Source organism: Amblyomma maculatum, chromosome 1, assembly GCF_055883805.1.
Source record: "Amblyomma maculatum isolate TAMU_Amacu chromosome 1, ASM5588380v1, whole genome shotgun sequence".
NCBI classification, from domain to species: Eukaryota; Metazoa; Arthropoda; class Arachnida; order Ixodida; family Ixodidae; genus Amblyomma; species Amblyomma maculatum.
In genome coordinates this window covers 404,674,380-404,687,750 of record NC_139344.1, presented here as the reverse complement: position 1 = coordinate 404,687,750, position 13,371 = coordinate 404,674,380, and the positions used below count along the sequence as shown (strand labels likewise).

The window sequence follows — 13,371 nt, the reverse complement described above, 5'->3', positions numbered from 1 at the left end:
CTACCGGACAATGGTAGATGCAATGATACATTGCTCAACCATTTCAATAGCTGAATGGATGATAAATTTATTGACTAGTTAGTTCATTATTGAATTACTGATTTGTTTCATTGTATAACTGACCGAACTGTTGATCGACTGAACGATTGATTGGTCAAGTGTAATCACCTGATAGCCCGGCCGTGCTCGGATGTCCCATTGACATCTCCGGTTGGCCGGCAGCCGGCGCTCGGCGTACCCGGGACTGGCGATGGCTCCGGCTCCAGCCTCGCGGCGCACGCTTCCCCGGCGGCAGTCGCTGAGCGCACAGCGGGGCGCCAGGCGGCTCCAGCGCGGCACGCCGTCGTCGCCTCGCTCGCAGCGGGCGATGCTGCCGCCCCCTCCGACGGGGTCCAGCGGAGGGTTGCAGGCGTAGCGCACCTCCTGCCCCACTCGCCAATCTCGGCCAACCACGGAGCCCTGGCTCGGAGGCCGCGGCCGCTCGCACCGGTCGGGGTCGAAGGCGCGGTAGCGAAGCTGGAAGCTGCCGGCCTCGGACTCCTCGATGCCCGACAGGGCACTGCGGGAACCATATACCGCTCTCCTTCATCTAACTAAGCTTTGAAAGCTGGGGTGTCTTATGACGCGTAAGCTAGAAGTGCATTTTCTTTACAGCTCATATGACGGACAAGAACCGAACTGACCAACAGACGAAACGTATATGCAAGAGTTGACACCTCACGTCTGGCGGGCGTATCTCGCGTGTGTCTGTTATCGAGTCTTTTGCCCCTTCATAAGCTGTATAGAAGGTGCATTGGAGGCCAGGCAGCAATTGACCTGCTTCATGCGTCGCCAGTACCTGAAAAATTAGCGACATCTTGCAGCAGTCACAGATATAGAATGGGTTTTGTGATGCTAATGTTTTCAGACTAAAACTATTTTTAATATACAAGAGTGCTTCAGATGAGAACCTTACGTGGCATAAAATTCAGAAGCTTTGTATAGCTGAGTCGGTAGTTAACATTAGTCATTTCTGTGGTTAAATAATGCCCAATACATGGCAGTGAAATGTTCGGAGGCAAAAGATGAAAGCAGAGTGAATGCAAAGATATCGACCCCATTGGCAACATACACCACGCCAGAGCAGCAATCTGTGATGCATTTTTTTAGCAGTGAAGGTGGTAACCCAGTTAACTTCATCAGAGACTGAGATCGCAGTGTGGCGATTCCTGTGTGTTGCTGTAGCAAGTGAACGAGTGGACTAAATAGCTTAAGGGTGTCACGACGTTTCTGGAAGGACACCCTGCGCGAGACCACATACATCGCACAGTGTCGGACCAAAACATCCCCGTAGCCCAAAAGTCAGGCTTATTCATTTTTGGGATGGAGACCGAGGAATTATGGAACATCAAATGTAAAAGCTAGTGACACTGACCAATTCAGCATATTCAGTTGCGTGTCCTCCAATGAGGTGCAAACGAACAAGTCACTGACTACAGGTGTCTTCCTATAGCAGGACGACGCCAGCCTTCATAGTGCTCGCTCAACGGTTACAATCATGTAGCACGTGAAATTTGCATGCCTTATTTCCCTGGCCTCGCTCCAGTGTCTTCCCAAGCTCGGCTGGCTCGAGGCAGCGACAGGTGTCAAGCATTTCAGGAGCGACGAAGAGGTGAAAACGGCGGTGGAAAAGTGGCTATGTAGCGTTAACAGTTCCCTACGACCAAAATAAGGGACACGCTGATAGAAAGGTGTGTGTGGAGGGGGGGGGGGGCGGGATGGGGCATTGCCAGACCGCGATAATGCATTGTAAAACTTTAGGCGATAAATTTTCTCTCGCACTATTTTGCCATATCTGAAAAAGGAATATCGAGTAAGAGTTACAAGTTGGAGTTCAACTTTTCGAAATTATTTGCTATCTTCATAATGTATACTGATGTTATTTGTATATCCCTCCTGCTTGGGCCGTAAGGCCCTGCAGTATTGAATGAATAAATAAGTAAATATATTCTAGTTGGTTAGTTTATTTGAGCATACGCAGGCCAAGTGAAGGGCCCTGGTTGGTGGGGCAACAATTGCAAAACAAAGGGCAAGAACATAAAGTACAAAACATGAACATAAACCTTAAACAGGTACAAAGCAAGATGCAGGAAAACAGCAAGTCAATAAACGACCTTTTCTAAAGTATCAGTTTCAAGAAGTGGTGATAACTGTAGCTTAATCCATTCGGTTATGGTGCGCGGGAAAAAAGAAGGGCATAAATAACTGTTCAAATATACGTCTCTATAAATGAAACTATTTTACGCATCACTGTTATATGCAACGATGGGAAAAAATATCAAATAAAAATTCAGCAACTAAATAAAAGTCCCCCACAAAACAGCCACAGCTTAGTTCCGGTTTCCATACGTTACTGATTAGGAGCCTGGGATGTACTTGACACTGCTTGTTTTAACTTCTTGAAGTCATATTTCTAGTCAGATCGAAGCGCCTCTAAAATGGCTCGGCCTGATAGCGAAATCGTAGGACTCCTGGTAGGTTTGCCAATAGTTTGCCTACAGCGACATTTCGGCCTTGATCAGGACTACTCCCCATCGGCTTAGTTTACTGTTCCAAGTTCCCATTATGGCCGAAAAAAGTTTCTTCGTGAAAGTATTAGCCACTAGGATGCTCAGCACGACTGACCGACCTTTTCAGAAGTTTGGTCTATTTTGCAGCTGACACAACTTCATAGAGGCTGGTCTGATGTGAACAGATGTGAGATAAGATAAGGAAGGCGCTGTTAGTGTAAAATGCGGGATATTTGTTAAGATTTTCGTCATCTCCAGCAGGGCATGTGGCAATATTCCTTATAGTGCTGTGCAGTCCCGCGACCCTACAAGTGGCTGCAGTCAAAACCAGAAGAATTTTCTCGTGAGGTATGCATCCACTCCCGAAGCGGTGGATTTAACGCGAGGCCTGAACGCCAAGAGCAATGCGTGGAAAGGTGATGCGCGTACAATATTTTGTGACGCTTACGTGTGAGAATGCGAAAGCGTTACATTTTTGCGAGGCCGAGGTTATTTCATTACAGCTCTTTTTGAGAGATTGTTCCTGTGCGTGGTTATGTGTGCACGTACGCCAGCCCACTTTCGTAACCTCTAACTGTGCAGCGATGAGAGGAAGCAAATTACTGTGTGCCAGACGTTTATCCTCTCTTTTTACACCCGCTTTGGTCGCCTCTTGATTTCCTTGGCGGCGGCAGTCGTCGCGGCATCTGATCTATGCTGCGCGCTTGGTCTTAAATCCTCGTTGCCGCGGCTCACTCCAGACTCAAGGGAATCTGCAAGATGACACCTCTCAGCACGCCTCGCTCTTTCTTCTCCCGTGTCCGTTTCCCACAAAACTCTACGCAGAAGTGGGAACGGACATGTGCATGGAGGCTGTGACTTACCAACGCCATCGTTCCCGGCCGGGTAGCCCAGCCCCCGGGACCTCTGCTTAGGCTCAGACACACGGGGAATCAAGCTACCACCTTTTTTGGCTTCCTTTTTGGCACCACTCCCTCATGTAATACCCCTTGAATGGGGCTTTTGAGGTATTCGTAAATAATAACAATAAAAATAAAAAAATAATGCTCGACTTGACTAACTATCTACTTGCGCAATGCTTGCGTCTCTGGAAGACGCCGTGATATATAATTTTCTTGGGACTAAGAGAGACAACAACAACGGTCCCCGACAGAAAACTGCCTAACCGGACCAGTAAAGCTTTCGGACTCAAAAGTTTTCATTTGAATAGGAACCTGTCTACAGATCCAGTACCTTCCGCAAGATTTTCTAGCAAGACCAGGCTGCATAGAACAGAAGGAGATTCGTTGGATGTAATACTCCTTCAAATTCTTATTCTCTTGTGAAGTTTTGTGCATGAGGTAAGTATTTTTACAAAATTATTGTATTCGAAGTAAAACAGTGTTCCGTTCACGAAATATACCCTCATGAGTCATGGGAACAAAGTGTCAATTAAATAATATGAAATTTGTAACTCAAGTTTTCAGTAAAATTTGGTGATTAGTCTTGGGCAAGCCTTTATTGATCCATCGGAGTTTTAATGAATTGTTTCAGATGACATCTCATTGACCTAGCGTATTTTGCAATGCGTGCAGTCGTTCCCCAGGCACACTTTGGCTTTTGTACTCTGTGACCTATAAAACAGTGTGAGCGGGCAACCTGCACGTTCTCAAGTGGCGCAACAATAACGCTATTTCTATGCTTAAGAAATTATCAGCTGATCAGAACGTGACGCTTCAAATATGCGAGAGCATCGAGTTTCAGCTTCTAGGCGTCCCTGCGGTTCGGAGTGATCCTGTTAATTTCGCTGGCGGTGCTGGCACACGTGCCGTCGCTGCGTCATTCACCGTGAGTACTGTGTTCTAGAAGGTAGAACCCTGTAGCCGTGAGCGACAAGGTGAAAGGAGTTACGCACGTCCGGCTCGCGTGAGCTGTGACGCACGCAAAGACCGCGTTTTTGTGGCACGAGACCCAAGAGGGCGCAGCACACGAGTATCGCGTGTCATACGCAAGCGCCTCCTAAAGACACCTCGGTTGCGCGTGCGGTAGCCGGATGAACGCCCCACCCAGCACCGCCGTTGGGCTGCGTGCCATTTTAACGTCGCAGGGTCAAAGACCGCGTTCCCCAGGAAAGCCGGCGCAGTACAACCGCGTGCCTAGGATGTCACGAGTGATCGGCGGAAGTAATTTGTAGTTGTTTGTATTATAGAAGTGTTTGATGAGAGGCTAGTTGGTAAGGCATTCTGAAGACAAACTCCTCCTCCTGCTTCCTGTCTCCTGCTTAGTTTTATGCCTTCAGATAGTTGTACTGCTGTGATTGTACATGACTCAAACATCATAATGACATGTAAGATAAATGTAGAATAAATTAATCGCGTAGGGAATCAATTTCAGATGGGCTAGGAGTCGAACCCGGGACCTTTCGGTTGCGAGTGTGGCGCGCTACCTCACGGCAATCGACGCCCTTTTTTTAAGCATGGGATTTATTACACTGAGTAAACATTGGAGACACATTCGTGCGTGTTGTTTATATGAAGGTGCTTTTCTTGTGACCACTAAAAGTGAAAATATAAAAAAAAGAGGCTGTGTCTTCGAAATGACATGCAAAGGGGACCACAGGTCTCTTATGGAACCCTTTAAAGTTACCGCGCCATACAGTCAAATTGGAGCTGAAGTGACCCCCGAATTTCTTGCTGTGTCGGTTGCTCTTCGCCTATTAGCCACCAGTGAACATTCATGCATGACGAGGATACTAGTGCAATACGAGAAAGACACTAATGAGTCTGACTTTCTCATCCATATAAGCAATGACATTGGTCGTCTTGTCTCTTTCAGCATACACCTGATTTTTGCCTATGTCTAGTTCCCCCTTGACCTGTTTTAGGCTCCTGCAGTTCTGTAAAGCCTGCTCCATTCCTTTCCTATTATATATGCTTCCTTATGTCGAATAGTTTATGCTTCAATAGCTCTGCCGGTTCTGTTTTGTCTGTTGAACTGGAGATTTTCCTGCTTTTGCGTTTTTTTAATGATATATTTGTCTCCTCACATAGTTAATCTCTATTATGCCAGGTTGCACCGAAGGCATCGGGTGGAACGATTTGACCTTGAAGCCAGATATTTTCAGTCTGGTTTACACTGAAGTGGCTTAAGGGTGCGCTGACCCCAGTGACATCTGACATATGAGAGCTTAACACCAAGCCAAATAGAGCTATTACTCTGTATCTAGGTTTAGAAGACTTAATCCTCCATTTTTTTCAGTGTCCTTCCTAACTAACCTGCCACCTACTTCTGCCTACTTCTCCTGAAATTAACTTTCTTCCATTCTATATTGAGGTCATCTTCCTCGGTTAAGCTGAATATCTGTTTTGCAGAGAGATCCTGTATTCTTCTACATTCCATCTCACTGCTAATTCGCTGATTAAATTCTTCCCTACTAAACTGTTCCGTTCGCTCCTTAAACCTCGATTAAGTTGAGACCTTACCATTTTAGGGTCCCTGCATCATGCCTTTTCGATTACCTCTACATCCTACACAATGCCAAGGTTAGAATACAGTGTGAAGTCAATTTAATTTTAGTTTCCCCCTTAGAGCCTTTCATTGTCCCCTTCCGGTTCTTCCGTTTTCTGAAGAACGGATTTATGATTCATAAGTTATTGCGATCACTATCGATTACCCTTTTTGGGTGGTTTACGGTGATTATCTCACTTTAATTATGCAAGGGCAGCTTCGACAAAGAGCGCCATTGCTAATGTGTTTCAGTGTCTCAAAGACTCCTGTCAGAAATGGAGCGAACATACGTTTTATTTTTTTACATTACCCTTCTCTGGGTTACAACACTAAGATAGGGAAAAGCGGAGATTCCCGGCGGCATTGGGTTTCGAACCTCAAACCTCGCTAATTTGATCGATGTCAGCACAGGTTTAAAATCCCACGTGTACTCTCATAGCCTCAGTTAATTTGAGACACTAAACCCCAAAACCAAATATAGCGAGAACACTGCACTACATGCATTCGAGAACTACGAAAGCCTTAGCGTTGCTATAATACACGGTTTAGCATTGCGCAAACCTGCAGAAACGATCAGTTTTCAGAAAAATGCATGCCAGCTCATTCTGACGGGGAGCGGTTATGTCTAAGTTATGCATAAGAGATTTTTCTATTTACAATGGTTTGCAAAGAAATAGAGGACCAAAGAAAGCGAAGAAAAGAGGAATGTTTGCTTGCTATGAGTGCAAACGAGCCCGCAACGACGAGTCGGCCCCATATGCTGATGGCGAGAGAGAGAGAGAGAGAGAGAAATTGTTTTAATGAAAGGAAAGGCACTTTTCTGTACATCGTGTGCCCTACCCACACGATCTATAAACGGTTTCCTACAAGCTCAACGATCCATATATTGATTCCCACAAATGCACATGTCTTTCGTATGACCTAATTATGTATAGGTGCGGAGAAAAATAAAGCAGCATCCCATTGCCTTCTAATATTTTTCGCGGGTTGCCTAACTGAAACTGGCAACTGTGGTATGTGCAGGCTCATATAAGACGTAACTGAGTTTTCTCAAGGAGACATGAAGTTCTGTTGTGTCCGACTGAGAAGGTGTGAATCTAATTATAGCAAAATAGCATGCTCCGTTTATTTCCGCACCTGTATACCTAGCATGCGCAAGGTCCGCCCTCCGGAAGAATTGAGCGTAGTACGAACGGTGTTATGAACAACTGAAAACCTTGTGGGGACCGGCCTGAAATTTTTTTTTTATGGAAAGCACTGGACTACGCACATGAAATTGATATGGATCTGCAATAAGAGAGTAATAATTCGCTCATTACAAACCTGCTCAACGCTTTGTATTCAAACCCTGATATTATTAATAGCGCGCGTCATAATGACTCCGACTTTTTCGGAATATCTTTGAAGGGAGCGCGTACTGTTACTCAATACGTTAGTGGAGGTGGAGAGCCGCTCACCTGGAGACAAAATGCACCTGCACCGTCTCTCCTGCCAGCGCTGGGGCGGTGTCTAGGCAGTGCACGCAGTCACGAGTGATATCGCTCACACGACCGTCCACGCTTAGCCGCAGTGCGGCGCGCCGTAATGGCGGCAGCTGGACGCTGTCCAGCCGAACCAGGAGACGCTGCCCAGGCGGCGCACGCAGCGTCCACGTGCAGTTCACCGACGACGACGGGGAGCTGGACAGCGGACGCGGGGGCCGAAGGATGCCCTTGTCGGCTTTGTCGCGGATGCCGCCGCACGGCTCGCCACCGGCCGCTAACTGCAGGAGCGGCGGAAGGAGCAGCAGCGGCCACGCCATCTCCATCGCCGCGCTGCAGAATAAGGAAGGGTGCCTTGTTGGTGCGTTGATTCAGAGGAAACAAAGCGACACACAACCCTCTCAGTATGACCAAAAATGAGTTTGAACAAATTTGAGAAAACGGTGCGTAAAAGGTCGGTAGCGGGAGTCGAACTCGTCACGTCATGAAGTAGATGCGGGTGCCATACCGTTATAATAATAATAATAATAATAATAATAATAATAATAATAATAATAATAATAATAATAATAATAATAATAATAATAATAATAATAATAATAATAATAATAATAATAATAATAATAATAATAATAATAATAATAATAATAATATTAATAATAATAATAATAATAATAATAATAATAATAATAACTTTCGGCGGCCGCTTTTCGATGGAGGCGAAAAGCAAGGCGCCCGTGTGCAGTGCGATGTCAGTGCACGTTTAAGAACCCCAGGTAGTCGAAATTTCCGGAGTCCTCCAATACGGCGTCTCTCATAGCCTGAGTTGCTTTGGGACGTTAAACCCCCAAAACCAAGTTCCCACTTGGGAAACGCTTTAGGAGGTGGTAGGTTCGACTCCCACTGCTGAGCGCTTACTAACTGGTTTTCTGGAATGGGTATACATGCTATCGCCGGCCGTGTGCCCGGATTCACACTGTGCAAGGCTTAATGGAGCCTGCATCCACAAATTTCGTCACATTGAACAGGCCCTGCGAAGGAACAAAAAGAGTCCCAGATGGCCTGTACCACAAAAGGTGGATTGGAAGTTCCCGACTGCGGCGGCTGCGTTTTGATGGAGGCGAAACGAAGAGGCGTCCGTGTGCTGTGCGATGTCAGCGCTCGTCAAAGATCCCCAGGCCGTAGCCCTCCACTCAACCTCCACTACGGCTCCACTTTCTCTTTCCACTTTCACGGCGCGGTTCAGGTGCTCATAGAGACAAGTGTGACAGATACCACTCCTTTCCCTTCCTTTGAACCAATTATTATTATTATTGTCTGACGGCAGAACGAATCATTGGCCCGTACGTCTGCAAAAAGGTCTTGTTTGATACCCTTTTCTCTGGCATATGAACGCAGGGCAGGGTACGAGGGCAGGGCAAGTCTTGTACCTATTAGAAAGCGAACAAGTACCAGCGACACTGCAGATCGAATCTAGCCCCTCTCGAATGCGAGGAGGCCACGAGGTCTCCATTGCAATTTACATAGATTTACGTGAACAAGAAAGTCTGTATTGCAATCAAGTACGCCCAATTTGTTTTGAGTATGGGTTCCATAGTCATCGCGCAAAGATTTCAAATGTTTTCGTATGATGTGAGTATTGTTAAATGCAGTCAATTTAACTGTATATTCTTCCGTGTGTGTGTCATCCGTATTACCCACAGATTCTCCGTATAGTTGCCACTGAGCCTTACGGAAACATGCAATTTCGGGAAGCTACGCATGCAGCTATAGCTTAACCGTCGATGCAATGTGCGTGCAGGCTATGTGTTCATCAATACACTAGTACTGAAACAGCGGCTGCAGCGCTTCCAATCCCAGCCAGCCGCGCACTGTCAATATATCAACTCAAGGTCGGGTATAAATATTGTAAAAATGTTGGTAGAACTAAGCTTAGTGGCTAGTAGCGCATCAATCTGCGTGAGCTTGATAGAGACTCCCGGACTTTGTACTGCTGCCTTGCCGGCCGGCGTTACGGGAGTGACACACGCTCAACGCTGACGGCCCGGTTCGAAAAGATCTTTATTTAGGAACCCGGTTCATTTAGGAGTGACGCCGGTGACGAGGGAACGCAGCGGCCACAGCTGTTGTCTGCGCGACAGTGTGTACAGGTGACGTATACGGGCGCCGCAGCGTTTCTAATCAGTTATCATGATTACATTATTATTTCACAACAACTAAATTGCTTCACAATTATAAATAAGTGCCCCTGCAATCCAGAAGAAGTGTGCCCACGCTTCCGGCAGTTATGTATACTGCCCACCGGCATTATGGCACTCGACTGCTAGCCGTGGGTGTATCGATGGATGGATGGAATATAGGAGCGTCTCCTTTAAAACGGGGTGGTAGCAGTTGCTATCATGCTCATTCTCTCCCCCCTATATCTTAATTATTATTTTAGATTGGTTAACTATACCATCATTCTATTTATTGAATTTTTCTTTCTACATAACTAACATTACGCCACTTTTCTGCTTTTAGGCCATCAATCTTCCAATCGCCTTTTGCTAGCTTCCACCGCAGGTTCATTCACCCGGCCACTGCTATCTCTGAAAGAGCTTCAGAAACAGTGACTGCGCATGCATCGACTTCCGGATGAACACTAATACATTCGAGTATAATATGGTCAATTGTTTCACTGGAGTTACCACATACAGCACATGCGTCATCTTCATTGTTAAATTTCTTTTTGTAGCTGCGTGTTCTAAGGCACCCTGATCTAGCTTCAAAAAGTAGGGCATTGCCTCTTGGGTTATCAAAGAAAGCTTCCTTCCTGATCTGAATTTTCCACTTTCGGTATAATTCCACACACTGTTTCTTTTCCCATCGAATTTATCCAATTTTCACCTTCTGTGGTTTTCACCTGTTGCTTAATGCTCTTTATTTCTCAGTCCTTGTGACTAGCATACTTACTGGTTAATTTCCTAGTTCTTTTCCTCCACTGTGAGTCAACGCTTTTTAAGTACAGGTATTTAAATACTTTAGCTGCCCATCTGTTACTGTGCTATTTCCTCATGCGCTCCTCATATAATATTTTACTCTGAGCTTCCCGTACTTTGAAAGATGCCCAGCCCATATCTCCCTGTACCGCCTCATTTGTGGTTTTGCCGTGGGCACCCAGTGCTAATCGTCCAATAGCTCTCTGATTTATTTCTAATGTCGACAGTACCTCTGATTTTAGGAACCAAACTGCATTTCCGAAGTAAGCCCGGGCACCATAATGCCTTTCCAAGTACCCCTCAAAACCTCATACCTGTTGTATCCCACCATGCCCTATGCTTCATTATCCCGGCATTTTTTCGCCCATTTGCCTTAAGTGATTGTTCATGCTTTTCAATGTATGTCAATCCTTCGTTTACCCATACCCCGAGATATTTATATTCTGCTACTCTGGCTATTTCATGGCCTTGCATTTTAGACCCTGATCAGTTGGGCCGTTGAAAAACAACAGACCTGACTTAAGTGCGCTAAAACTGAAGCCCAGAGCGTCCCCTTCGTCTCCGCAATACTTAACCAGAGTTTGCAATTCTTCCTGACGTTCTGCTAGCAGCACAATATCGTCTGCATACATCAAACCGGGGAGGCGCTTCTCTACCGCCGTTTCGCCTATATCTATATGAAAGGTTAAAACCTAGGTTACGTTCTTGTATGCCCCGTTCAATATTTATCATATAAAGCATGAACAGCAGCGGTGATAGCGGACAACCTTGTCTTAATCCTTTGCATACCTTGACAGCTTGCGCACTTCTTATCCCTTCCCATGTAATTTCTACTTTGTTAAACCGGTATATTTCCTGTAGGAACTCTGTTATCTCATAACCGATACCCTCTTCTTTTAATATGTTCCACAGCAGTTCCCTGTTGACGTTGTCGTACGCCCGTTTATGTCTAGGAAGGCCAAATACAAAGGTCAGTTCTCCACTCTAGATATTTCGATGCATTGGGTAAGCACGAACAGGCTATCATCTAAGCGCCTACCATTTCTAAAGCCGTTCTGAAGTTCTCCGAGTATCTTGTTACTTTCTACCCATGCTTGCACCTTTAATTTCACCGCCTGCATGGCCAACCTGTACATAACAGATGTTATGGTAATCGGCCTGTGGGATTTCATGTGCATCCTTTATCCTTTCTCTCTATGAATCAAATTCATTTTACTCTGCCGCCAGCTGTCCGGAATTTGTTTATTTGTTATGACTGTTTCCAAAGCTTTTAACAACGTTTCCTTACTTCTTGGACCAAGTTAAATTAATCAGCTTGATCGGAATTCCATCTATCCCTGTAGTTGTCGTTCTCCTCAAATTTGATGGCACATACCCACACAGGGGGATAGGCCAAGAATTGGGGTGCAGAGATATTAGATTTTGAGATGTGTAACTACATCGCAAAAATAAATAGAAATAAATGCTAGGGAATAGAGAAGGAAATGTAAATATGAAAAACCAATATAAAAAAAAGTAAATGCTAACGCACGTAGTAGGAGAATACTAAGATTTATATGTACAGATTAAAAATTCAAAGCATATTAGCAAGGTAGACGTTTTGTTTCTATTAAGAAGTTTTGAATGGCGTTAAAAACAGGCCTGTGGTTGTACCCAAGCATGATGGCACCGAACGATAATAAAATCTGGCTGCTCAAATTAAGACCCAGCTGTTGTAACGGCTTCTTTAAATACCGTATTCTCATCATGGTAAAACGGCGGCAAAATATCAAGAAATGATCCATTGTTTCCAGTTCTCCGCAGAATGCGCAGACGGGAGAAAGCGCCAAACCAGACCTGTGCATATAGAAATTTAGGGGCAGAATACGACAGCGTAGCCTGGTTAGAGAGACCTCAGTCAGCCTTGATTGACATGATTTCCTATTCCAGGAATACTTGAGATGCAGGTAGTTATCCGATGATAAAACAGATCCAGACTGCGTGCTTAATAAGGCACGCCTCCGAAATCGTGCTCCTTTTATGTACGCTGTTGCCGGGAGGATGTGTTTTTAGGGATATTTTTTCACTTTTTTTTATCGTGCGTCGAGCGCCACCTCGCGCAAGGCTTTTAGAAACAGCGGCGCATTTCGACGTGCTGTTCCGTTGATGCGGGCGCGCTACAAATATTTCGTAGAGACAGATTGGAACGTCGCAGTCCGCGCTACTCGTATCTCGCTCCACATGCCCCAAGTGCCATTGGGGCTGCCGCGGACGGTGTTTTGGAAGAAGCCACCGCTGATCACGTGAGAGCTGATTGTGAGCATAGAAACAGGCCACACGAAAGTCACGCAAGCTTTGGGAAGCAGTGCAGGCTATATCGCACGACAGTCGGTGGTCTGGACTCCGGCCTCCCAGCATGACGTTAGTCTGGCGATGAAAACAAGCACGCGAGGCCGAAGGCTGCTTTAAATGGGCATTGTCAAGCGGTTTCACAGTGCTAGCGATGCCAGCAGGTTTGCTCAGCCTTTCCGATTCCGTGCGTGAAAAGTGAACGTGGGGGCGTCATTAGGAGAAGCGCGACCCTGAGACGGGCAAGGTTCGCAGTTTCATATATCGAATGCTCCTCTAAAATGAAGTTTGGCAAACGACAAAACCACTCCCATACATTTAAATAGAGTTTGCAAGGGGATATTTCCGGCACGTAGACATACACAACGTATTTGACAGTAAAGTGGCATAATAACTTGGCTTTGAAGTGACATAGACAATTTACATCGAAGAAAGAGGTACGTCTCGCAACACAAGGAAAGGTCATATGGAGGCAAGAACCCGACAATTCTAACAATTTCAAATGCCTAACTCAGGACAAACAATGCAGAAGGGGCTACTGAAGAGGTG

At 45.7% G+C, this 13,371-nt stretch overlaps 1 protein-coding gene across 1 annotated transcript in view; it reads right to left on the bottom strand.

Annotated features, from left to right (window-relative positions):
• Positions 1-13,371, bottom strand: part of LOC146208725 (seizure 6-like protein) — an 86,513-nt gene that overhangs the window by 48,007 nt on the left and 25,135 nt on the right. The window contains exons 2-3 of the mRNA XM_084595954.1: positions 7,493-7,849; positions 169-559 (exon numbers count right to left, since the gene is read on the bottom strand). Coding sequence (XP_084452080.1) covers positions 169-559; positions 7,493-7,842 — 741 coding nt within the window. The 5' untranslated portion in view covers positions 7,843-7,849. The remainder of the gene's footprint in view (positions 1-168; positions 560-7,492; positions 7,850-13,371) is intronic.